The 27,531-nt window shown below is 39.9% G+C and overlaps 2 protein-coding genes across 2 annotated transcripts; one reads left to right on the plus strand and one right to left on the minus strand.

Annotated features, from left to right (window-relative positions):
• Nucleotides 1-296: 296 nt before the first annotated feature.
• LOC143288044 (BTB/POZ domain-containing protein KCTD7-like) lies at nucleotides 297-5,324 on the minus strand. The gene is made up of 2 exons (XM_076596308.1): nucleotides 5,151-5,324; nucleotides 297-2,015 (listed from the first exon to the last, which is right to left on the minus strand). Exons 1-2 carry the CDS (start codon nucleotides 5,301-5,303, stop codon nucleotides 1,299-1,301), a joined length of 870 nt encoding a protein of 289 aa, XP_076452423.1. The 5' UTR covers nucleotides 5,304-5,324; the 3' UTR covers nucleotides 297-1,298.
• A 106-nt stretch (nucleotides 5,325-5,430) lies between these two features.
• Nucleotides 5,431-14,512, plus strand: LOC143288275 (uncharacterized). The gene is made up of 4 exons (XM_076596622.1): nucleotides 5,431-6,114; nucleotides 9,648-9,796; nucleotides 11,484-11,608; nucleotides 14,410-14,512. Exons 1-4 carry the CDS (start codon nucleotides 5,451-5,453, stop codon nucleotides 14,510-14,512), a joined length of 1,041 nt encoding a protein of 346 aa, XP_076452737.1. The 5' UTR covers nucleotides 5,431-5,450.
• The last annotated feature ends 13,019 nt before the right edge of the window (nucleotides 14,513-27,531 follow it).

Below are 27,531 nucleotides of genomic sequence, written 5' to 3' on the forward strand. Positions count from 1 at the left end.
TCATATACATATATTACTGTTTTGAAGATTTTCTATCAATTGATAGTCATCCAAGGTAATAAAATCCTAACAGTTTCGATTCCTTTTTGGAACTTTGGTTCTGTTTTACAAAATAACTTTTAATAGGAAAAAACACACACAAAACAAAACAAAAAACAAAACAAAAAAACAACAACAACAACAGAACACTGTGGTTCAGAAAACTGTTTTTTAAAATGTGTATATCTATACTATGAAAAAAAAAGTTGTAAACAATCAGCATATATGCTAAAATGTTTTCAGTTTGATCACCAGACATAATTATCAAATCAGGAAACGTCCACCCTTTACACCAGTACTTGGAAAAAAAAAGTTAAAAACTCGAGATCACTATAAATTATGTTTACCTTCACCATGGTCTCCGTAAAGATACTATTAATTACAGGTATGCATAAGGAGGAAAACACACATGCAATAATCTATACGGTGAATCTTTCATGTATGCTAAAAAATCCCCAAGAACTATGTGCATAGAATGTCTTATGAAATGAACATAGAAGTGGTATTTTGAATAAAACTACTCCAGAGGTTAAAGCAAACACATTCTTAATAGATTAATTTGCTCTGCTTTTTTGTTTCTTACATAAGCATACTTTTTTCATTCAAGGCTTTTGTTTTGGCTTGCTTGGACATTCCGATAAGGTTTTCAAGAAAACAAAGCCCATTGTCAGTAAATGAGGGACAAACTTTAATTTCCTTTTTTATATTTACAACTATGGAGATTTTGTCTTTGCTTCCTTAAACATTGTTTTAAAATACCCCCTTTGACAGTAAACTGTCATTTTTTCCAATCAACAAAAATGAGAAAGAGAGAGACTGAAATTTTTTTTTTCTTTTTTTTTCTCCCATATTCTTCCCAAAACAAAAGGCAGTGGAGAGAGAAAAAGAGAGAGTAAGATTCAGATTCCACCAATTAAATCACCTCTTACAAAATGTATACATCCCACTAAAAATAAAACGTTAAGTCCCATAGTCTTTTTCTGACATCATGGCGGTGAATTCATATTTATCCACTGCATCTAAGAATCAGCATAGGAAGACGGGGCCAAATCCTTTCTGTCCACCATTTTAATCTTCCCCAAGTGAAGTCGGGTACCCATTCATTCCAACCTGGTGGAATGAGGAAAATCAGAATAAAGTGGTTTTCCCCACGGACACCACCACCATGCCGAAACAGGGGGACCTTGAACCCTAATCACTGGTGGATCAGAAGTCCCAACGTAAACCTAACCGATTCTGCCTGGGCGCCTCCCATTCCACTAGTCAAATATAATGGTGACCCTGAAGATGAACTTCTGGCACGTCTGGCCATTGTAGTAGCGGCACTTGCGCTTGGCTTCGTGAGGCTTGACGTTGTAGCCATCCTCCACCAGGTCGGTTTCCAAGCAGCGCACAAAGTTCTCCTCGTCGGCCGCCGACTCCCACGGACCCACAATGACGTGCGCCTGGTCCGCGATGCACGCGTGCAGGGTGTTGAAGTTGTGCGCTTTGGGCACAAACTCCTTCCGGAAGGCGTAGATGTTGACCTCGCCCACGCGGTTGACGGAAGCGTTGACGATGGCTGTGCGTATGACCAGCTCCCGCACTTCGGCGTAGTTGGGGAACTGAGCTTTCTGCGCCTCCCTCACTGTGTAGGCGGCGATTTCCGGCCTCAGCGACAGCTTGTCCACCAGCTCATGCAGGCCGTAGTAGTTGGCATCTCTGTAGACCATGAGCGTGTCCTTTTTCTCTGGAAGGCTGCCGTTCCTCAGAAACTCCAGAATCTGGCCGAAGATGTGGCCGTTGCTGTCCAGGAAGTAGTTACCATCCTTGTCTTGGTCCACCTGGTGGCGGCCGCTGAACATGGCCGCCAGCATGGAGTCGGAGTACTTGAGGAGTGTGGAGAGTCGGGTCATGTACAGGTGCCCCCCCACGTTGAGGCGGATGATGGGCGGGAAGGGGGCAGCTGATGACCCGTCTCGGCTGGAATCTTTGGTCTGCAAAGAAGAGCATTTAAAAAATATTTTCACATCTTAATTCAACAAAAATTCAGAGCAAATCCGCAACATATAGTTTACTTTATATGGTCTTACTGTATACAAAGTGAATACAATACACAATACCATATTTATGGTTTTCTTCAGTTATGGTTTTATTTTGCTAATTCATTCTCCCATCACCTGCTGATTCTTCTCTTATTGCTCTCTGTCTCTCCCTTCATATCTGGGAGCAAGACCCATTTCACAGGATAATGTGTTCTAGCCCTGAACTACTTCGGGGAAGAAGCCTTAGAAATCAAGATCTCTATCTCCAGCCTCAGGGAAAATAGATTTAAATAACTCACTTAATCAAGCAACATAGAACATTTAGTTTCATTGTAAACATTTTTTCAAAACACACACACACACACACACACACACACACACACACTCACACACACACACTCACACACACACACACACAACAACACACATGCATGTACATACTAATTCATCTGTAAATGCTAATTACAGCACCAGAAATGGATAAAACTGGGGATACAAATTTTTAAATACTGTTACTCAGTGACACTTTTTAAAATAAGACATAAGTTTTCTAAGGGCTGTAAAATATTCATACCCACACCTAATCCTAACAACCCTTTAATCCTGAAAAAAAAAATTAAGTCCTAATGAAAATCATATTTTTTGTCTTGAAAAAAGCAGTGCAAAACAAATTAAACATGTAAAATATTCTTCGAAAATCTACTGATGTGGTCAACCTATAAATGATAATAGAAACAATAGATTTCAGATTACAAAACTGAAAGTCCTGCATTCAAACAGCCCCCACCCCCGCCCACCTCCCCCATTACTCCCCACCCTTTTTTTTTTTCAAGAACAAAATATAGCAATGTTGCTATGTACTCTGTAAATATAGAAAATAATATAAATACAACATAATACATAACAGCACATCATATCAATGATACTGTAAATAACAGCACATTGTATCAATGATACTGTTGATACTGTAAATAACAGCACATAATATCAATGATACTGTAAATAACAGCACATTATAATTTATATCGATGATACTGTTGGTACTGTAAATAACAGCACATTATATCAATGATACTGTTGATTCTGTAAATAACAGCACATAATATGGTTTACAACCTGTGGTTCTCTAACGCGGCCAGTCGGACTGTCTACCATTTTCTTCTCCTTTTGGATGAAGTGGAGGATCTAAATGTCTGGAAATCAGTCCCACATTGGTTAAAGACTGTGGCTGGCAAAATGGGGGGAAAAAAAGAAGAAGAAAAAAGAAAAAAAAGAAGACAGACAGGCAGACAGAAACAGCTGGAGTGATCAGGACAGCTAGGATTGAGGAGGCTGGGGGTGGGTGGATACTAGGCTTTAAAGAGGACACAAAGTGCAAAAGCATCATGCTCTAAGAACCTGGCAAATGGGTAAATAATTGCATTACCATGAAAAACAACAGTAATGGGCTTAATTGGCTCTCAAGAAAGGAAACAAAAAGAAATCAACTGTGTGACGTCACATCGACTGAGCACAAAGCCAACTGTCCAGAATTGCTCTGTTTCAAACAACAGTGGGAAACAACAGATGTTAATTCTGTGATTCAGAGTACACGCCCGTCACGTTTATTGTTCTCAAAAGCCATGACAGTGTTTCTACATGGGCACTCACAACTTTGTCAGTCTTGTTGATGTTTCAGCCGCTTGTTTTAACTCTTCTTCTATTAAATTGGGTTCAAATTTGTATCGAACTAAGCCCAAATCCAATTCAACACAGAACTTGAACAGTGTTTTTTTTCTTTTTCTTTTCTTTCCCAATGTTCTTGCACAGTATTTTTTCAGTTTTTGCACAGTATTTTTTCAAACAAATTTGTTTTGGCGTGTTTCTGTGTTCTTGCACTGTATTTTTTTTTAGGTTTTTTTTTAATTTTTTTTTTTACAAATTTGTTTTGGTGTTTCTGAAGTCAGCCCAAAGCGAAAGTGAATCTCCAGACTTGTAATGTCAAAACCATATGTAAAATGGCAGCCTCTGTGACAACTTGAAGCATGACATTTAAATTAAAAAAATTCTCAACATACACTATTCATTTAATGTAAAAAGTATTGGATGAGCCATAGCTACCTCAACTCTATCTATTAAACCATAAAGCCAAATCACTTAGTGAAAGCAAACTCTTGACCAGATAAAACCAATCTGAGAGAATGAAGACATCTGGAGACATCGCATGGGTGAGCCAGATGAAAATACCTTTGTAGTGGGTGGCATTCCAGTATGACAGCAGAAGTTACATATATATATACAAAACCAAAAAAAGTTAATTGATAATGAAGCTATCATTCAGGCATGATCAACATGTAAAATCAATGAAGACTTGTTATGCTGCTAGCAGTCTGTATCTTACATGCACAAAATAAATCTTTGATTTTGATCTACCATGCAGTTACTGAACTCTTATCACATATGTTTACATATAAACTGTAATGTTATTCTGTAATACTGTTTCAATGTTTTCATATCAATATTCACCGTCTATCGGGGCACAAACCAAGTCACAAAAACACACATTAAATTTTAATTAATAATTGATCTCTTACTCGTATATCTGGGCACAAACCAAGTCACAAAAACTCACATTAAAATTTAATTAATAATTCTCTGACAAGTCACATTTATAAACACACATACAAGCCCATGTATACACATGCGTAAAGTATTTCCTAATCACCATTAATAAAATAAGATGTAAACTTTTCACACCAGAGGCCATCAAACACAAAAACACAACAGCCTTTGTTTGGGAAATGATACCATTCGTCTGAAATAAAGTAAGTTCGATCGAGTCTTCCATTGTCTTGCACTCGTGTTGCTGACCGTGTTATTTACTGTGGATTCAAAGCAAAACCAAACCATATCATAACCTTGACATATCTACCTGTTTAGTGCTGTTGATGCGCTTTACCATACACAGCATTTACATGTGACAATGTCTTACATTGGCACTGTGATCCTCACACGGAGGCTTAATTAAAACGCTGCGATTACTGCCTTCATACGGATTTACTTTTGTTTTCAACCACCTGTTGCAAGTGTTTAAGTCCACTGACTTACTCTTTCAGATCCACGACCACTGTCACGATCCAGCGCTGTCCTAATAAAAACTGGATCCTCTCTCAGTTGCTTCAACCGAGGCACTGGCAGTTGTCGAACAGTGATGATTTCTTCCACCGAGTCCGTCGACTCGGCATCGCTCTTGTCAGACATGTTGATCGTCGCGACGTTCACAGCATTACCCCCCTTGGCAACTGTGGCGAATATGAGGGAGTTGGCTAGCCAAGGCCCACGCTTTGGGTCATCTATTTTTACGTGGGCCAGTTCATCATTATGTGGTGCCGACTGCACTTTAGTCGAATGATAGCAGGGCAAAGGTCCATCATGGAGAACTCTAAGATGGTTGCAGTGAACAGTTTGAGACAGGGATACAAGCATTCCCATACCATTTACCCGTTGCCAGCACAGCCATCCAGGAGTGTCGGGTCCGTAGATAATTTCAGATTTCTGTGTGGTTCGCAGGATAGCTTAAAAAAAGATCCTGCGGTGTTCAGATCAGCGAAGCCAGACAACGTTTCGGAGACAGATTTACGTGCTATCAAGTATCAGCTGGGCATTAAATGCATTGTTGACTGTCGTTCAAAGCATGAGTACCAGAAGAGCCATAAGGCAACCCGTCTGGATGCGGAGTACCAGCTGTACACTGTAAAGCTGCCCTTCGGTAGAAACTTCCGACATGACGAACCAGTAACAGTTGAACCAGTTACCACAGTGGAGACGGGACCCTCCGATTACAGACATTATCTGATAGACTTTTTCACTGCTTACTACATTCTGAAAATCATCTGCAGATTGCCGTGGTACATAAAGCTGTACTCCATTTTTGTCTACCTCTATGACAGCTTTTGTTGCACAGGGTACAAAAACTTTATTCGTCTGATTGCGCAAACGGTAATAAATAAGACAGGCTTGGTTGGGCAGTACAAAGATATGATTGACTTCAGCCAAAGAAGTATATGTGCAGGTATGCATAATTTGTTCATATTTATTGTATCTTCTGCCTTCATTGGATGGCATTGGTCATACATTGAGCATTGAAAATGTATTGTTAATATGCTTAAGTGGGAGGGGTGCATTGAACTCAACTGGAACACTAAAAGTGCTGTTGTTGCTGTTGTTACTTTAATTGTACAGGTATATCAAAGACATCTCACACACACACACTCGCACACGCACGCACGCACACACATGCACATGAACAATGTAAACAAAAAAAACAAAAAAACATCCAGCAAATAAATTGTATGTGTTTAAAACCATACACACACACACACACACACGCACGTATGCACGTACACATGCATGCACGCAATAAGACAATATTGTACAACAGTATAAACAAATAAAAACATCCAACAAATAAATCATATATATATATCTTTTTTTTATGTAAAATGCGCACACACACACACACACACACACACACACACATCAATACAATAGGCATTTTCCTATAAATCACACAGTATATTTCTCATGATCAGTTTGTGATTTAAAAAAAAAAAAAGTGCCTCATATGATCAGACAGGTTGCATCACTTAATGTTTACAAAATTACTATTCTTAGAAAAATGGACTAAAGGGTCACATGTGCTCCTTGACCGTTGGGATCTGCATGACGTTAGACACAGACATTACACGGCGGTTTCTCTGAAGACTTGGTTTCGTGATGTCCATTTGTGGGTGCTGATGAACTTCTTGAAAGAAGTGAACATTTTTAATCAGATCTGAAGGTTTTAAACTATGGAAGGTTTTTAAACTTAGAATGGAAAGCTTAAAGCGGTGATTATTTTTTACTGGATTTAAAAAAAAAATTTTTTTTTACCCTGACTTGTAATAGGTATCAACGTGGTGATAGCCTTGAGATGGCCTCAGTGGTTGGCAAGGCTCTAAGTCTAAGCACCATAATTTGATTTGATTTGATTTGATTGACTAAAGGGTCATTACTGTCCAGCATGTATGCATTTCTCAAAAACTCAAAAGATTGGACTGTAATTTTACTGTTCCACAGAACATGGAAGAACACAGTGACTGCAATGGTCTTGTTCTCCAGTGTTGGTTGGAATGGCCAGTACAGTATAAATTAAGAACCACAAGACTGCTGCCTGTGCAGCTTCTCTTCCTGACCAGTGAAAAGTTTAATTGTTCTGTGAAAACAGAAGATTATTTACGTGGCCTGATACTATTGTTGATAGAGGAAGGCAGTTTTCAGCATCTGTCCAGTTAAATGTGGTTTTATTCATCAATGCGAGATGGCACATAAACTTTGGGTGACGTTAATTGTTTTCAGTTTTCAGCGTTCATCCAATTAAATGTGGTTTTAATTACACATACTTTATTCATCAAGGCAAGATGGCACAGAAACTTTGGGTGACGTTAATTGTTTTCATCGTGAGTTAATAATCGGGCTACTTCTGACAGAACAAACAGTGAATGTTTTAACAAAGTTCAGATAAAAACCTAGACATTATTTTCAAAGAACAATTTTTATGACAGACCAAAAGGCAAGGGCAGCAGGTCTGATTGAGGATAACTTGTTTCCCTTTGTGTGTGCGTGTTTCTGTATGTAGCTGTTAACAGTGTTATGCTTGGTGAATATTGACATTCAGTATTGTGACACTAAGAAAGATGAAAATCCCAATATACTAGCTTCTCGAGTCAAATCACACTTGTCTGAAACGTACCCCCACCTCTTCAGAATATATACAGATGGTTCTCTTCTAGAAAATCAGTTTGCTGGTTCTGGATGTGCAATTCCTGCTTTGGAAATTGAAAAGTCATATCATATTGGAAAGGGCTTGTCAATTTTTACAGCTGAATTAATTGCCGTCCTTATGGCATTAACATATCTAATTGATATGCCCCTAGATTAATGTTTTATTTTGTGTTGATTCAAAATCAGTTCTGCAGTCTATCAAATCAGGTTGTACGAACATTAATTATAACATCATTTTTGAAATAAGATTTTTGATTCACTGTATTCAAATGAGATGAACTAATATTAAAATGTGCTGGATTCCCTCACACTGTGAGCTTTTCTCTAATGAACGTGCAGATCATCTTGCACAGCTTGGAGCTAAAAACGTTTCAAATGCAATTGAACTTCCTCATCATTTATCATCATCTGAAATGTGTAATATTGTTGAAAGAAATATGCAAAATTCCTTTCTGTCTTTAGAAGTTAACACTTCTGCCTTATTAAATGCTAAAAAAAAAACTGGCAGGGCTGTTAAGAGCATGGCATTTAGGTTATTACTAAATGCCCCATACACAAAATGTTGTGAAAATATTAAATGCATTTGCAAGGAACGTTTAACGGTAGAGCATGTTTTAACCCGCTGTTTAGTAATGAAACCTTTTTTGCCTCCAGAAATTACGGAACACGAGTTACCCATTTCAAATATTAACATTTTTTGAAAAAAGTTATATATTTCAAACTGTTCTTTATTAAAGTTAGCTAGTTATGTATTAAATAGTCCAGTTGGTTGTGTATTGTAGGTCCCCACATGAACCTCTTTTCAAATAATAATCTACAGAAGTAGTGCATACAATATTTGATTATTGATAATTTTTTTGTCCTAATCCAGCTTCCCCCGTCCCGCCTCTCACACACACCCTTCCAGTATTATGTTTTTTCTTTCTCCAATCACTGACACTCACCCTCTCCATTTTAGATTTTGTACTCTATCTTTTCCACATTCTATTCTCTCTCTCTATCTCCCAATCTCTCTCTCTCTCTCTTCCTTTCTTAGTCCCTTCCCCCTTGACCCCCCCACCCCCCTCCACCTCAACCACCCCCCTTTTCATTCGAATATACCGAAATGTCAATTTCTAATTAATAATAACAATCATCATTGTGATAGAAATGATAATCATCCAAATAATAATAATAATATCATTTATTTTCAGTCTAATATTATCATCTTAGATGAACAGACTGTAAATAAATAAACGAAACTTGGGGAAGTTTATTGCTGTGTCCAACAATTCACTTGCTTCATCAGTGTGTTGGCAGTTTAATTTTCTCAAGGAGACACCACTGCGTTCTGATACATCTGTATAAACTATACCAGATCTGCCTGGCAGATGCCTGACCAGCAGCATAACTAATGTGTTGATTCAGGCCCTTGAGTGCATTTGTTGTACACACATGCAACGTCTATCAGAGTGGATTTCGTTGACATAGTTTTACCAGAGGATAACAGTTGCGTTGCCACAGGTTCTTTTTCAGTGCACCAGTGTTGCGCATGGGACCTCAGCTTTTTGTCCCACCCAAATGACTAATACACTCACTTTAATTTTCCACTTAAAACTTGGGGAGAAAGGGCCAGACCGAGATTCGAACCCAGACCTTTACGGACAGACACTGTATTAGCAGACAAGTGCATTAACCATTGTGCCAGCTTTCTCCTGTTGGGCTTGGTAAAGTTGGTTGGTTGCTGTTTCCAGCCACTTCTCTTGCATCCGTGGCTGAAACAGTTGATGACTGTGTCGACAGCTCTGAAGCTGCTGAGCAGAAAGGACCAGCTGCCGGCCCTGGTCAACTGCGCACACGGCAAGGACCGCACGGGCATCGTCAGTGCTCTGGTGCTCTACTGCCAGGGGAAATCCATTGAGGAGATTGTTGCTGACTACGCCCTCTCTGAGGTGAGTGAGCATGTGGTGACATCGTCATTGCTGGTGGGTTAAATTCACACATGTATGTCACTGCAGACCTGTACAAGTTAACTTGTGCCACGATTACTTCCCCTGTGGACCAGGTATGTGTAAAACTGTTCTAGTTTAGTTTATTCTTACTTGGTACAGTTGGTAACTTTCTATTCTAAGCTGAACCATTGACAGACTCTGGAAACGGAGAAAATGAAAGGTTGTTTGACCAGTCAAATAAACAATTCTCAGCTTGATTTTCACTGAGTTATTTTCTCAAAAAATATCATCGTTGACGTAGGAAAAAAGGAGACTTGCTGCAAAACAAGCATTTAGGCTGTTTATGAATTATGACAGCTGTGATGAAGATGATAGTGGTGGTTTCATTGATGAAAGTGACATTCACTTCCCAACCCTTCCTGAAAGCTTGGTGACATTGTGTTTTGAAATAAGTAAGTTACAGCCGTTTTAGTGAACCACTTTTTTTTAATATATAATAAACTACATGTAGAGCTACTCCAGGGAGATGTAGCAGGCACGTAGTTGTGGGGTAGAAAGGGTTAAACATAAAGGGTAAAACTGAAAGTTCAATAGCCTTATAATTAACAAAAAATGAGGCCAGGAGATGAAATGATTAACAAATAATAAAGAGTGGTGACTCTCTCCATTCACAAGGTACACAACTTCAAGTCAGTGCTGCTTATGCTACCAATTCAGCTAGCACACAGGTAAGTAAAAGGTACACTGGAACAAACCCAGACACTTCCTCAAAAAGGAAGCGCCAGGGCCTGTCCTCATACCGATCATTTGACATGTGCACACAGCAGCAAAGACAGAAGAAATGTGCAAACACAAATTAGCTTTTATTCAAGACTGGCATAGCCTCTCTGATCCTGAACAACCCACACAGAACACATGGACAATACAGAACTGACTTAAGTTGTGTACCTTGTGAATGGAGAGAGTTACCACTCTTTACTATTTGTTGTTCAATAGCCTTATAGTTATATAGCCATCGGGGCAGTGAATTCATATCCACAGTGTCTAGAGTTTCACATTGCTGCATAGGAAGGTGGGGCCCAGTCCTTTCCTTCTGCTGATTTAACTCTCTCCATACGAACGGCGAAAGAGACGACATTAACAGCGTTTCACCCCAGTTACCATCATCAAAATATTGCAAGCAGAAGGCTCTTATACTGAAGAGGTGAATGTTGACAAAGAATACCACAATTCTGATGACGGAAGCTAAAGGTTGGGTCATTTAGACACCCACTGGACATCCGATGGGTCTGTGTAGAGGAGAAGAGAGGACTGGCCGTACTGAGTGAGTTAACCTTCCCAAACCAGAAGTCTGTGGCTGGTTGTGGTGATAGTAGAGCCAGCCCATGGGAGCTGCATCTTGCACGTATTCTAGTCCAGTGACTGTCAGTCTTGTCAAATTATTTCGATCCATCATGCAAAATAACACGATAGATTAGAAGTTGGAAGAGTCAAACATTTTATTGATGAAATGTTCTTTTTGGACTAAGTGATGTTTTTGCGTGCAAAATTTTTTGGTTGAAAAAGTACCAGATCTGTCAGTTTGGTTATGTATGTGTGTGTGTGTGTGTGTGTGTGTGTGTGTTCGCGCATGCATGTGTGTGTGTGTGTGTGTGCATGTGTGTGCTGTGTGTGTGTGTGTGTGTAGGAAGGTCTGATGCCAGCCAAGGACAAATTGCACAGGGACATAGTGGAGTACTTACAGCTGAGTGAGGAGTTCACCACTGCCAAACCGGAAACTATGGAGCTGATGTTCCAGTACATAGTAGACCGGTGGGTACTTGCATACTTACTTTCTTTGTTTTGATGATAATTAATATACACCATGTGCACACAAGCATATATATTGTACGCACATTTATGTATACACATATATAGATGTAATTTTAGAGGGTTCCATTGGATTGCTAATATTGAAAAGTCCTATTGTGGCGGTGAATTTGTGTCCACTGTGTCTAGGGCTTGGTACAGGAAGGCAGGGCCCATTCCTCTCAGCTTTTCCCCAAGTTCATCCTTGCACTGGTTGTCGTGACGTAAGTCGTGCTGGAGGGTGCGTCTCAGGTCGGTCGTCTTTAGCATTCTTGGATGCGAAACCCAGTGTCTAGCTCTGTATTCATCACTGTATTGATTAGTCAGGCCCGGAAACCTGTGTTTTCATTACTGTATTGATTAGTCAGGCCCGGAAACCTGTGTTTTCATTACTGTATTGATTAGTCAGGCCCAGAAACCTGTGTTTTCATTACTGTATTGATTAGTCAGGCCCGGAAACCTGTGTTTTCATTACTGTATTGATTAGTCAGGCCCGGAAACCTGTGTTTTCATTACTGTATTGATTAGTCAGGCCCGGAAACCTGTGTTTTCATTACTGCATTGATTAGTCAGGCCCAGAAACCTGTGTTTTCATTACTGTATTGATTAGTCAGGCCCGGAAACCTGTGTTTTCATTACTGTATTGATTAGTCAGGCCCGGAAACCTGTGTATTCATTACTGTATTGATTAGTCAGGCCCGGAAACCTGTGTTTTCATTACTGTATTGATTAGTCAGGCCCGGAAACCTGTGTTTTCATTACTGCATTGATTAGTCAGGCCCGGAAACCTGTGTTTTCAAGTTCCAAGCCAAATTTGTGTGAGCCAGTGTCAGAAAATACAAGGCACTCGGTGGAGCATTCACTCATCTTCAAAAAGTCTGCATCCAGAAACTTGCTGAGGGATTGTAATGTCTGTGCAGAGTTTAAAAAAAATAAAGTAGAATGTAATAAAAAAATTTAAAAAATTTAAATTTAAATCACTGATGCCAACAAAAGATTGACTCGTTTGCAGAGCAGGCAAACTAGATACACAGCAGACACTTGATGAGCTCAGTTGCAGGTAGTAGGAGGAGAGTGTCATCAAAGAGCTCCCTGCTTCCTTCTCTAAAGAGGGGGACACTCTTTGGTGTAAAAAAAATAAAATAAACAAAATAAAAAAGTTAGACTGCTCAGATTATGAGAACAGGATTGACTTTTTTTTTTTTAAATTTCGACAGAACCCTTGTTTAACATTGTTCGGACAGTTATTCACTTGCCTGTCTACAAGTGGTGTGATTATCATAAACATGCAGCCTGTTCTTCTCCAGGTTTGATCTGACGAAAGCGTGCTCTTTCCAGTTGTATTTTGTTTTCTGTTTGGATGTCATTCTGTAGAGGTGGAAGTAGATTTTTTTGATGCACAAAAATTATCATTGCTTTGAAATGTCCTGAAAAGTTGTCTACAATCAAAATAAATGGGGGAAAATCCCAGATCTAGAATCCATGTTCATCTTCCATTATGAAAGTGTTTACATTGCTTCAGTTTCTCCTATAGTTTTTGTACTAGATTAAAAAAAAAATATATATATATATATATATATATTACCCCTGAATCCTCAAATTCCCTGGCAAAGGGAGAACACTTTTTCATAAGATTCTCTGGCACTGAAGGGGTTCTGTAAAGTGTTTTAACTTACTCCAGTTGAGGCCCATCTGTTTGCAACCATTTCAAACGAAGGAGCCCAATCGGGGCTTTAGACAGTTTTGAAGTTTTGAAGTGGAACCTAATTTCCATAATATCGTTATACGCTAAGAATATATTAACTGACCTTTCCACTCTCCACAGTGACCAATAAATGCAGAGTGTGTTGCTGTGCTCGTGAGCAGGCAGAGAGTTTAGTTATTTTCCCTGTAACTGGTTCACATGAACAGTGCATCACTGCATATCAGCAAAGGCGTCTAACCCAGTTTCTTCTCAGTCGCAAGGCAGTCAACAGAATTTGATGAAAGAGCCCTTTCATGGCTACATAAATTAATAATGTTCTGAATTTAATTTGCTTCCAACTCTGCGTGCTTTCTTGGATTTGTTTACAAGTCATCAGTGTGTGCAAATTTAAAACTGACCTTTGACTCATGTCTGCACATCTATGGTTTATTTCTAGAGGTTTATTTCTAGTGTGACAAAGACTGGATGACTTGTGTCTCAACACAGGTGACAGTTTATTTCTTGTGTAACATAAACTGATTCGTGACTAATGTCTACACAGGTATGATTTATTTCTAATGGAACAAAAACTGACTGGTGTTGCTTTATGTCAGCTGAGCGCTTGGCTACATCTGTATTTCTTGTTTTTTACTTTTCAATGTTTGATATATTATTTGATTCATTTTATGGCATGATATCTTTTATGTTTCAAATGATATGTGTATGTTTGTGGTGGGTGTGGGGGGTGGGGTTGAGTGAGTGGTTTTAGTGCTATTGTAAAGCGCACAGAGCTTCAAGAATATGCGCTTTAGCAAGTCGTCTTAATAAATAAACAAATAGATAACTAACAAAAACTGATGATGACGACTTCTGTGGTGGACACAGGTACGGGTCAGTGGACAACTTATGTTTCAAATGATATGTGTATGTTTGTGGTGGGTGTGGGGTTGAGTGAGTGGTTTTAGTGCTATTGTAAAGCGCACAGAGCTTCAAGAATATGCGCTTTAGCAAGTCGTCTTAATAAATAAACAAATAGATAACTAACAAAAACTGATGATGACGACTTCTGTGGTGGACACAGGTACGGGTCAGTGGACAACTACCTGGACCACATTGGCTTCGGAGTCAGTGAGCAGAAGATGCTCCGTGCTAACCTGCAGGGGCCGGCCACTGCTGAAATTTGATTCCCCCCCACCCCCCAAACCCCCCTACAGTGTTGCACTCCAGTTTAGTGAGTTCTGCCTGATTCCCCCTCACGACTGTCGAGTGTGACGCCCGAGCAGGTTTTATGAGCAAGCTGAGAGGCTTGGCCAATTGTTTGTGACATGACAATCGTCAGTGACATATCGCCAGTGACCGTCTTGCTGTCGTCGGTCAGTGGTGGCAGAAGTTTTAGGCGTTGCGTATAAGGCACAGATGAGAGGTGTGGCAGGTAGAAGTGAAACTACACGGCCACTGGTCCTTCTGGAACAGCGCAGAAGAAGATAGGATGGAGAGGAAGAAGAAGAAAACAAATAAAAAAAGCAAAGTGTACATGCATCTATCATGTTAAACAAACAAACAAACAAAAAGCACACAAAAACTCCATGTTTGACTATTATCGCCTCTTTGTGCCTGGAGTTGAAAATTGTCTGTGAAGTTAACCACTAGGTTGTATTTTCAGTGTAAGTTGTGTCAGTTTTGGTCAGTGGTTGATTCATATGATGACTGATGAGCTGATTCTTTCCCCACAACTGTTCAGTTCCTTTTTTTTTTAACTTGAGTCACTCTTTGAGTCCATTACCAAGGCCTCAAATTATTATTGTTGTTGTTGTTGTTTGTAAAATTAACATATGTGGATTCATTGTGTACATGTGTGTGTGTGTGTGTGTGTGTGAAGTTATAGTAAGTGAAACTATGGTTTGTGTATGAAAATAATTGTTTGCATGTGAACATTTCTCAGTCCTGTGTATGTACATGTATCAAGCTTTGGGAGTTGGACTGTTGAAGGGAATTGGCTCTGGGAAAATGAACTGGGGTTATTCTTCGGCCAGACTTGAGTTTTCACAGCAGATGCTTCCTGTATTACGTATGCGTAGGGAGCAATAGTGGCCCAGCACAGCAGATAGTGTGCCCAGTTATTTAAGAAGTTGGGGCTCAGTTACCTGTTGGCTGAAGCCCCAAACGTTAAGCTGTTCAGGGCTTGAGTCTCAGGCAGAGAAGTGAAGAGAGCTCACAATGTTTTTCTTCCTCCCCCCCCCCCCCCCCCCCCTCTCTCCTCCACTGGGCGTTTGGTGATGGTCTGGATTGTACTGCCAGTCTTCAGGATGAGTCCACAAAATGAAACCCTAACCACTTCACAAGCCAAGCTCACGAAAAAGAACCCCATGACAACTTGAGAGTCATCTCTGGTAAAGACGGGCGCAATAGCCGAATGGTTAAAGTGTTGGACTTTCAATCTGAGGGTCCCGGGTTCGAATCACGGTGACGGCGCCAGGTGGGTAAAGGGTGGAGATTTTTACGATCTCCCAGGTCAACATATGTGCAGACCTGCTAGTGCCTGAACCTCCTTCGTGTGTATACGCAAGCAGAAGATCAAATACGCACGTTAAAGATCCTGTAATCCATGTCAGCGTTCGGTGGGTTATGGAAACAAGAGCATACCCAGCATGCACATCCCCGAAAACGGAGTATGGCTGCCTACATGGCGGGGTAAAAATGGTCATACACATAAAAGCCCACTCGGGTGCATACGAGTGAACGCAGAAGAAGAAGAAGAAGAATCTCTGGTAAAAATTCTGTGTGAAAATTATCCTGATGGATCTTTAGAAAAATAAAACACAAATGATACATGCCGGCAGATAGGGGAAAAAACCCTTAATAAAAACAACTCTATATTGAATATTGTGACATGCTGCCCCCTGTCTTGGGATAACAGACCAAAATGTACAGATCAAGTGTTGAGAGGGAAAAGTAGTAAAGCAGTACAATACAATTACAAGGCAGTGTTGTAACCGAAAAGTAATACAGTACATTTTCAGCCAGCTGCTATGGCACAGTGGTTAGCATCAAAGACTGATGCCTGGCAGGTTGTGGGTTTGATTCTCAGTAGTGGTCTTGATAAGGTGTTCAATGATTTTTTTTTTTTTTTTGTCCTGACCCGATTTTACCATGACTTCATACAGTTGATAGTGCTTTGCACTTAATTGATTAAATGGGAAGATTGTTTTAACCACATGTCTGAGTCTTGTCCAGTAACTTGAATGTTTATCGCACATAATTTTTTGGTGCAGGGGGAGGGAATTGAGGAGAGGGTGACTTTAAAAGAAGAAGAGAAAAAAAAAGATTCACCTTGTGATCATAGACACAGGTTTTGGGTGTTTTTCTTGTTGCTTTTGTTGTTGTTTTTAGACTAAGGATATTAGGTACACCCCCCTCCCCCATCCCCCCGCCCCCACCACCACCCACCCCTGCGGTGATGCTGGGGGTCTTCCAGTGTGAATAGTATCTCCCCACCTTCTGGAAATTCGGCACAAGAAGTTGACTCTTTTCTTATCACTCTCTTTGTTTCTGACTGTTCCCCTGTTCTGTCAGTCTTCTCTTCCTTCCTTGTTTTCTGCTATTTTCCTTATGTCAGTCCATCCATATTTTCTTTTCTCTCTCTCTCTTTTTTTTTTTCTAAAAAATCCTTGACCATTTTTTGTCTTTTTCTAGACTTCATGATTGGACATTTTTGATATGGGTTGGTTTGTTTATTTATGTCATTTTGTCGTCGTTTTTTTTTTTTGCGTGTAGGATGTGTGAGGTAGCTGTTGGCAGTTTCTGGTTCTGTATGCCTGTTCTATATATACGAGTATATAAATTTGATTTGTGATGTTAAATGTGTGTGTTCATATTTCCTTAATCCTTTGATGAGAAATTGATGGACTAGTCAAGGACAGAGGCATGTCCTAAGTTCATGTACGTGTGTCTAATTTTCTTCTTTTTTGGGGGGTAGGTGGGCGGGGTAGGGTGCGGGAGGAGGGGGTTCTGTTGGATCAGTTTTAAGTTTTTTCAGGCCTGATATGGCCCAGTGTTATCTGCAGGGTTTTTAAGCAACCACAAAAGTTCTAATGAAATATATCAGGGAGCCAACCAAGAGAGGAGGCAGCAAAGATTATGATCCATGACACTGACAGGGAATTTTTCGACATTCTTTTTCTGCACTCTGCTTTTTTTTCTTTTTTTTTTTTTTTTTTTTTTGCTTCCTGGTTCATTGCCCTTTATATTTTCCCAGCAAGTCATGACACCTTTTTTTTTCTCTCTTTTCTGCAGTCTGCGATATAGTATTTGTGCTGTTTTGCTCTGGCGATTAGGGTGTGATATTGTAAACACTGGGATTGGCACTGGCTGTCCATTCTGCAGTGTTATTTGCTTGCATATGATATGGCCTTTTTTTTAGTGTGGCTTTTATGTGGCTTTGAAGTATTTTAGATCACTTTTTACAGCTTTTTTTTTTTTTTTTTTTTTTTTTTTTTAATCAAGGGACAATATATTCAGCAGAAGGGCTGACGTCCCCAGCACATGCTAGTCTTATTTGCCTTAACTCGTTAAAACCCTGCACCCAAGTATTGCTCTGGTGTCAAAAATCATTTCATCAAAATGGTGCACATGTTCCTTCAAATGTGTAAAACCGCTAGCGAAGGGAGCTAACTCTGCAGTATTTCCAGCTTTGTCCCCAAGAGTCAATGTGGAGGAAGAACTGGTCATTTTCAGTATAATTATTTTCTTCGTTTTTTCTGCCTGAATCAATATGGCAGGGGACCCTGCTGAGACAGTAAAGCCCCAGCTGTTGAATGGGTTTAGGAGCTATCTGGTTAAGATAATGATTGTCATGAACTGTTGAATTTTGCAGTTGTTGTTTTTTATTGTTTGTTGGTTTTTGGTTATCTCATGTGTGATAGAATTTTGTGTGTATTGCAGTACGAGTTGTTGGGGTTTTTTTTTTTGGTTTTTTTCTTTTAGTTAGTTGGGCAGTCTGTGAGCAACAGTGTCAAATGGACAATTTGTCATGAACATTAATACTGAATGTGGATCTGTCAGAATGTTGATCAGATTCGATTTCTGCTGTTTACACTAACTTGGTTTTTACTTGTTTTGCATCCACATCATTGGTGCATGAAAAAAAAAAAAAGAATTTATAATGTGTGGAAAACCAAATCAATTACATGTACCATAGCTTCCAGCAGAGTAGAGTGATACCATAGCTTCCAGCAGAGTAGAGTGATACCGTAGCTTCCAGCAGAGTAGAGTGAAGGGACAGCTAATGAATCATGGCTCTTGTTCCCTGTGTGTGTGTGTGTGTGTGTGTGAGTGTGTGTGTGAGTGTGTGTGTGTGTGTGTGTGTGTGTGTGTGTGTGTGCTGTGAAGCCCTCTTAGTATGGTCAGCACTCATGTGATTTCAGTTGACACCAAACATTCCTTCATACACTTGCGTTCCTACATAGGTAAAGCAAATGCAAATACACAAAGTTTTGTTGGATACTTATTAATTATGATAAAGACTTTTTTTTTCTTTTTTTTTTTTAGGTTAAAAGTCGCCATACAGCCTTTTATGGCCGATTGGAGCTGTGAATTCCTAACCACTGTGTGCAGGGGTCGGCATAGGTAGGCGGGACCCAGCCCTCCCCTTCCGTCATTTTGACCCACCCTGATCAGAGTCAGGTACTCATTCACACCTTGGTGGAGTGAGGGAAATCAGTGGTAGAAAGTCTTTCTCAGGGACACAGCGCCATGCTGGAACCCTGATCACTGGTGATCACTGGATCTGAAGTCCAAAGCTGAACCCGTTCTGCCACAGCACCTCCATGAGCGACATATATATATATATTGTCTTGTCTTGTCTTGTCTTGTCTTGTATTTCTGTTTTTGTCACAACAACAGATTTCTCTGCGTGAAATTCGGGCTCCTCTCCCCAGGGAGAGCGCGTCGCAACACTACAGCGCCACCCATTTTCTTTGTATTTTTTTTCCTGCGTGCAGTTTTATCTGTTTTTTCTATCAATATATATATATATATATTGATATGCATATTGATATAGATAGATAGATATTTGATATTATATAATGCTTTCAAAACTGTCAAGAAGAAGCACTTAAATGGTGAGTCTTTAAATGTAAGCATTGCTGATTTTAAAGTGTGAACATTGCTTGTTTTTAAAAAAAGTGCAAAACATTGCTTGCTTATTTTAAAGTGTAGACATTGCTTATTCTAAAGTCTAAACATTGCTTATTTTTTTCAAAGTGTAAACATTGTTCATTTTAAAAATCTAAACATTGCTTATTTTAAAGTGTGAACATAGCTTATTTCAAAGTGTAAACATTGTTGATTTTTAAAATCTAAACATTGCTTACCATTTTTTTTTAAGTGTAAACATTGTTTATTCTAAAAGTGTGAGGATTGAAGGCTGCTAAGGACGGGCGCAATAGCCGAGTGGTTAAAGCATTGGACTGTCAATCTGAGGGTCCCGGGTTCGAATCACGGTGATGGTGCCTGGTGGGTAAAGGGTGGAGATTTTTACGATCTCCCAGGTCAACATATGTGCAGACCTGCTAGTGTCTGAACCCCCTTCGTGTGTATATGCAAGCAGAAGATCAAATACGCACGTTAAAGATCCTGTAATCCATGTCAGCGTTCGGTGGGTTATGGAAACAAGAACATACCCAGCATGCACACCCCCGAAAACGGAGTATGACTGCCTACATGGCGGGATAAAAACAGTCATACACGTAAAAGCCCACTCGTGTGTATACGAGTGAACGTGGGAGTTGCAGCCCACGAACGCAGAAGAAGAAGAAGAAGAAGAAGGCTTCCAGGCATAGTGTGACTGCTGTGCTCTGCCAGTGTGAGTGTCGATCGCCTGCAGTGTTGTGACATGTTTAAAAGCTCCCTTTGCGGGGCAGGAGGGGGTGGGGGGGCGCGGGGGGCACGTTTGAGGCAGTTGATTTCATTCGTGGTCCTGGCTTTTGTCGTGGATTCAGTCTTTTTTTCTTTTTCTTTTTTTTCTTTTTTTTTCTTTTTTTTTTTAACTTCTTGAAGGAAGTCATGTTTCTTGAAAGTTTAGGGTATGTGTTTATTTTTTGTTTTTGTTTTTTATTTTTTGCAGTCCAACACACACACACACACACACACACACACACATGCACACACACACACACACACACACACACACACACACACACACACACACACACACACACACATGCACACACACACACACACACACACAGAAAAAAAAAATATACACCAGTTGGTAACAGGGTGCCTGGCTTTCTCTTTCCAGTGTGAGGTCAGGTCTTGGGGGTTTCTTTTTGGCATTACAGTGAGGCGCCAGTTTCTTGCATGTATGAACATTCCTAGTGCAGTGCACAGAGGTTTGTTTTGTCCTGTGCAAAACAAGTGTTTCTGGGATTTTTTTTTTTTTTTTTTTTTTTTTTTTAGCTGTTGTTCTCGGTGCAATATTCTGATCTTCATTCTTGTCCTGAGGAAGATTTTGAATTGATTTCTGTGTAACCAGTTTGATGTCCCTGTGTTCAGAACTGATGGGGGTTAGGTGGGTGTGAAGAGAGAGGGTTGAGGGGTGGAGGTGTTGGGAGTGGGGGGGTGGGGGGGGAGGGTGGCAGGGGGGTGATGAACAACATTGGGTAGTGGTTGTCAGCCCTTTGTCAGCAGGACAGTGCTCTGTTTTAACGGTTGAATCTTTGATATCAGTGCTTTTCCCCGATCATTTCCCTGATAAAAAGCACTTCCCTGATAATCCTGTCGTAAGCTTTTTTTTTTTTTTTTTTTTTTTTTTTGTATTTTGTCTGGTTTTGTTTTCTGTGTTTTTTGCTGTTTTTTTGTTTTGTTTTTTTGTTTTGTTTTTTTTTTCAGAGGAAAACTGATGTGTTTACTTTGAAATTTTTTATGCTTTTTATTCATAGTTATGTGCTGTTATTGTTTTCTCAAAGAAAAACTGATGTGTATTCAATTTGTCAAACATTAATTTTGTTGAAGAAAGCACTTCAATTACATAGTGTATTGTGCTCAGTATTTTTTTTCTCTTGAAACAAAATTGTTCTGTACAATTTTTTTTTGTCCTGTTCATTTCTCTCTCTCTCACCCTCATCATTCCTGAAGAAATGCAAGGTTTACAAACTGAAGCATCGTACTTGTTGGCAGTTCTTGGCCAGTTTTCATGCAAGGTAATAAGTATATGCTCTTCATGTGTTCAGAAGAAAAAAAAAATATATATATATATATATAGTGGAGTATATTTGTATAGCGCCTATCCTCAGTCGAAGACCAGGCTTTTCAAACACGGAGACATTTGCACAACAGGCTGCCCGCCTGGGTAGAGCCGACTGACAGCTGTCGTTGGGCGCTCATCATTCGTTTCCTGTGTCGTTTAATCAGATTTCAGTTACGCACACATACATTCATGCAGACATGTAACATACGTTTACATGTATGACTGTTTTGTTTATTTACCCCCCACCATGTAGGCAGCCACACTCTGTTTTGAGGGGTGTGCGTGTTGGGTATGTTGTTGTTTCCATAACCCACCGAACTGTGACGCCTTCTTTTGGCCAAACATGACTGTGTGTCAGCATCATGACTGTACCTTGCCACATTGCCGCATAGTCATATTACAGTGTTATCTTTACATTCAAATGGAACTGATGTTGCATTCATGTTTTTCTTTGTTTAGTTTTTCTAATGGGACAAGTACCCTCGACTGTTTGCAGACAGCTCAACTTCAGTGTTCATTCATTCAGGCAGTTTTTTGGGGTTTAGAGTTGACTTCATCAAGATTTTGCGCCTAAAAATAGTAGTAGTAGTAGTATTTTTATGTATTTATCTCTTTTTTAAAATTTTTTTATTTATTTGTTTTTTATCTTCTGGTTTTTTTCTCAAGGTCTGACTAAGCGCGTTGGGTTACGCTGCTGGTCAGGCATCCACTTGGCAGATGTGGTGTAGCGTATATGGATTTGACCGAACGCAGTGACGCCTCCTTGAGCTACTGATACTGACAGGGCAGTTTGCTGCTTGTTGTTTACAAGTGGTTATTTATATACAGATCGTAGGATATGATTGGTATTTCAAGCTTAGAAAAAACAAAAACAAAAACAAAAAAACCAGCCAACAAGATAGTGAAATGTAGTTTCTAAAGTATCAGCATTGAGCCTGCGCAGATATGTTTGCACATTCGAATGAAGTTACTTTTGTTGGTGTTTGTAGACGGTGTGACCTGCCTGATGATCCTCCAAGGATAGCTGGATTTGTGTGTGTATATGTGTGTGTTTGTGTGTTTAAAAAAAAAAAAATTTCAGTAGCTGTTTGGTATGTCACTGCTGTAGACAGCTTACTGGAGAATGTTTTCCAGTGAGTAATTGATAGAAACCAATTACAAGCATGTGAACAGTTCATCTCAACAGACATCATACACAACATACATCCATGTATTGTTGATCTATTTAGATTTCATATAATCTTATTTTGTAAGTTGTTCTACTTAGATTTTCATGTCTTAATCATATGAACAGTATTCTTCATGTTCAACTGGCCAGTGTATTGAAATATTCCTGATCGCAATGGTCATCTACTAGTGAAAGTAAGGTGTAAAAACTGAATCCTGAAAGGATGGAGAGACAGATTGAAATGGATTGTAGAACGGTTGTTTACTTGTGAGGGGCGGTACTTTGCCACTGACTGCCCAGATAGAGGAGAGATGGCCCAGTGGATAGTGTGGGACTAGAAAGTGACAGCCCTAGGTTCACTTCTCCCATGAACCAGGGGCTGGATGGTGTCCTGCAGCAATCTTAGCAGTGCTGAGTGTGCTTAACGTGTAGAATATTTGTAGACTAATTTGATAGACTTTGGAAAATGATTAATTTGAAGAAAACTTAGTGCTGTTTAGATTTCTTATACATTTTCACATCCTCTGTTTAAGAAGGTTAAAAAAAAAAAATTTTTTTTTTTTCAGTTGAGGATCCCGTAACCTTTCATGGCTATCAGAGCAGTGAATTCATGTCCACAGTGTTCAAACCTGGGCACAGGAAGGTAGGGCCCAGTCCTCTCCTTCCATCGCTTGAACCTCCCGCAACTGAAGTGAGGTACCCATTCAGTGAAATCCCTGGTGAATCAAACCCAGGGCCCCCCATGTCCTGGTTGGTCACTCTGCTACCACCGGGCCACATCTGTGCAAAATATTGTACAATATTATACAATGTGATCCAGTGTTGATAGTTCAGACTCCTTGGCAGCAGTAGCTCAGGTAGCTGCTGTTAGTTTGTTCTGAATATGTGAGAAAATCAGTTGTTTTTTTTCTTTTTCCATCATTGTTTTGGTTTCAGAAGTGTTATATTAATGTTCAGTTGAGCTGAATTATCATTGACTGATTGAGAAAGAACTGACCAGGTTTGAAAGTGTTTTGTCCTGGGAAGTTTTTAACCTTTTCCCCCTTAACGTTCAGTTGAGGTAACTTAATTGTCAGTGAGAAAAAAGTGACCAGGTTTGAAAGTGTTTTGTCCTGGGGAGTTTTAACCTTTTCTTCCACTTTTAAATTTTTTTAATTTTTTATAAAGCTCTTACAATTGAGCTTTTTTTGCATGCTGGTTTTAACTATATTGCATTATGAATGTGTATCTGTTTATTTTAACTTCTGTTATGTGTGATCATAATTATTATTGGGAGAAAAGCAACAAAAACTGTAGTGTCAAAAGGGAATATGGGTACATGTTGGTTTATTTGTTTTGTATTATGAATATGCCTGTGTCAAATTAAACAACTGTTGTATGTGGTTGTATTGTTGGGGCAAAATACCCCCAACTGTTATAGTGTCAAAAGTGAATATGTTTGCATGCAGGTATGTGGTTTTTGAGTGGAAGTTTGCCTCGACATGTCGACTGTTATCAGAGAGCGACAGCAATGGCATGTGGGGGTGTTCTTGTAAATAAGTTATCATGGCCAGTATATTCTCTCTGTGTTGTTCTTTTTATGTAGTGTCGTTCTGATCGAAGCTTCATCAGGAAAGAAACAGATATTGTGTTGGTGTTGCAACCCTTGTTGTTCTGGAGTAGTGTTAACTGTCTGTTTTTCTGTGCTGGTAGTTTGTACTCCCCTTTTCAATTCTGTGTTGTATCGCATTGTATTATTTGTATTTGTATTTTTTCTTTTTTACCACAACAGATTTCTCTGTGTAAAATTCGGGCTGCTCTCCCTAGGGAGTGCGCGTCGCTACACTACAGTGCGCACCCCACACCCCCACCCCCCCACTTTTTTTTTTTTTTGTATTTCTTCGTGCGTGCAGTTTTATTTGTTTTTTCTATCAAAGTGGATTTTTCTACAGAAGTTTGCCAGAAACAACCCTTTTGTTGCCGTGGGTTCTTTTACATGCGCTAAGTGCATGCTGCACACGGGACCTCGGTTTATCGTCTCATCCGAATGACTAGCGTCCAGACCACCACTCAAGGTCTAGTGGAGGGGGAGAAAATATCGGTGGCTGAGCTGTGATTCGAACTAGTGTGCTCAGATTCTCTCGCTTCCTAGGCGGACGCGTTACCTCTAGGCCATCACTCCACCTATACTGTACTGTATTGTATTGTACTGTAATATTCTTGATTTGATTATTTCTCTGTGTGAAATTCAGGCTGCTGTCTTCAGGGGGAGAGTGTTGTCACAGTGCAGCTTCGTCTTGTTTTTTTCTTTTCTTTTCTTTTCCAACATTTTTTATTCAGACAAAGGTTTACAGATACCAAATTTATATGTTTTGTGCATTAGAAAGTATAGGGTAAGCATATAATTAAGTTCTAAGTACTGACAAATCTATAACAGCAAAACAATATAAGTTCAATGGCAAAATTCCAAGGTAGCATTGTGTAGCTTAATCTTGTATCAAACAGTTATAAAGTGCCCATTTTTCCACAAACTTGTTATATTCCGTAGTTATGTTGAAGGCATACTTGTCTACTTCATATGCCTGTTTGAGGTCTTTTTTGAACATTTGTAATGTTGGTTTTACTTTGTTGATTCTACATTTTTATCCATAGAATTTAGCTACCAATAAAATATATGAGAAACGTTCATCAGTTTTCATTTTGTTATGTCCAAAAAGCACCAGTGTGTCATTCAGGTTAAGTCTATCGTCTTTTTTTGTTGTTGTCTCTCTGTACCCCCCCCACTCCCCCTCCCCCCACCGCACCCCTCCACGTCCCCCGCTGTCCGCAAGTGTATTTGTTTCACAAAGTGGATTTTTCTGCAGCTGTTGCAGTGTTTTCTTTACCTGCACTAACCACAGGCTTGCACACAGGACTTGGGGGGTTTATTATTGTCTAATGCCAAACACTAGCACCCAGACCACCCACTCAAGGCTTAGTGGAGGAGGGAGGAGAGGAAATCCATGTCTGTATATGGGACTGGAACCAGTGAACACTTGGCTTCCTAGTCGTGTTAAGCACCACGAGGCCACCGCACCATGTGCGTGTTCATTACCTGCAGCGGCATGCTGTATGAGCGGTCCATAGTTTTATTCCACGCACACGTACCCGAAAGTCTGCACTTGCGAAAATGTATACCATTGTTTTCAGTCACCTCAACTGCTCCCCTTAACCCCCCTTACCCCCACCCCCTCCTCCCCTTCTTCCGGGATGCTGGGTGCTCTTGCACGTTCTGGGAAATCTGTGGGAGAAATAAATGTCCTCTGTCCTGTTGCTCTCAGTCCTTTTCAGACTTTTTCTCTCTGTCCTCTCTTCCTGTCTTATGCTGGTCTGTTCACGTTGTGTGTTGTTGTTTTTTCTAGAAAGCCTTGAATTTTGCGGGTTTTTTTGTTTGTTTTTTCTGGACTTGATAACTTGGCGCTCTTACTGTGGTGTGGTGGGTTTTTGTTGTTGTTGTTGTTGTGTTTTGGTTTTTTTGCACCTGGGATGTGTGGGGTGCCCATTTGGCAATTTTGGGTTTTGTATACCTGTTTTTGATTTTTATATATGATTTTGTCGATTATGTAATATGTTCATGTTCAAGATAGTTTCATCTTCGATTGACGGAATGGTCAGCGTCAGGTCCTTGGTTTTTCAGCGTGACAGTGTTCATGCCTAATTTTCTTTTCCTTTAAAAAAAAAATTTTCATATCTTTTTTACTCCATGATCATAAAAAAAAAAAAATTATTAGGTTCTGTGGGATCAATATTATTTACAGTTCTTCAGCTCTGAAGGGTCAGGTGGGCTATCAGCAACAAAAGATCAAGTCCTGTACTGCTGTCTTTGTTCCAATGATGTTTTGATTCAGCATGTGTTTTGGGTTTTTTTTTAAGATGATGATAATAATAACAATAAAAAGTGATCTGTGTAATGTGCTGGTTATATCCACTTAATCCAGAATGAAGAAGGGATGTGAAAAAAAAAAAAATGTTTTGAAGCTATTGTGTTCATGTACACATGTGTTCCTGTACCGTGCATTAAAGTAAATGAATTGATGAAAGCTGGGATGTTGTGGTAGGTAATGGGTGGATGGTGTGAGACTGACCGGAAGGTTGGGCATTACGGATGTGGACCGTGTTGTGTTTCATGCTCCGGTTGTGCATGTGTTGTGCTGGATGCCAGACAGGGAAAAGAAGGTCCCTACCATGGAAACAGGTCTATGCTTCTTTGTGTGTGCATGTGCATGTGTTTGCTTGTGTGTGTGGTGTGTGTGTGTTGTGTTTGTGTGTGTGTGAGTTCTCATGAAAATGCATATGTGGAAATTTGTGTGTGTGTGTGTGTGAGAGAGAGAGAGATTATGAAAACTTTGTTTAACATTGTGTGTGTGTGTGGTTAGGACTTGCTGGATGTCGTATATACCTCCAAAAAGGCACTTACAGTGCAAGCAAACGATTGGATCCTGTGAAGATCTCCAAACCACATTGAAGAAGCACAAACGAAGTGGTGTGGGCACGTCTCATGAACAGCAGGACTTGCCAAGACAATCCAGCAAGGCACAGTGCCTGGAAGGAGAAGGAGAGGCAGACAGAAAAAGAGATGGGAGGACAAGATCTCTGAACAGGACAGGTCTGAGACAGAACAACACCTTGAGAGACAAGGAACAAGGAGAGATGTAGAGCAGTGGTTGCCAGGTCATCAGTGGTGCCACCACAGTCAGAGACTGGGGAAGAAGACGACAAAGAAGAAGAATTGATTCCTGTTGATTCATTGGCACTGGCAGACTCAGTGT

The sequence above is a fragment of the Babylonia areolata genome, chromosome 12 (assembly GCF_041734735.1).
Source record: "Babylonia areolata isolate BAREFJ2019XMU chromosome 12, ASM4173473v1, whole genome shotgun sequence".
NCBI lineage: Eukaryota > Metazoa > Mollusca > Gastropoda > Neogastropoda > Buccinidae > Babylonia > Babylonia areolata.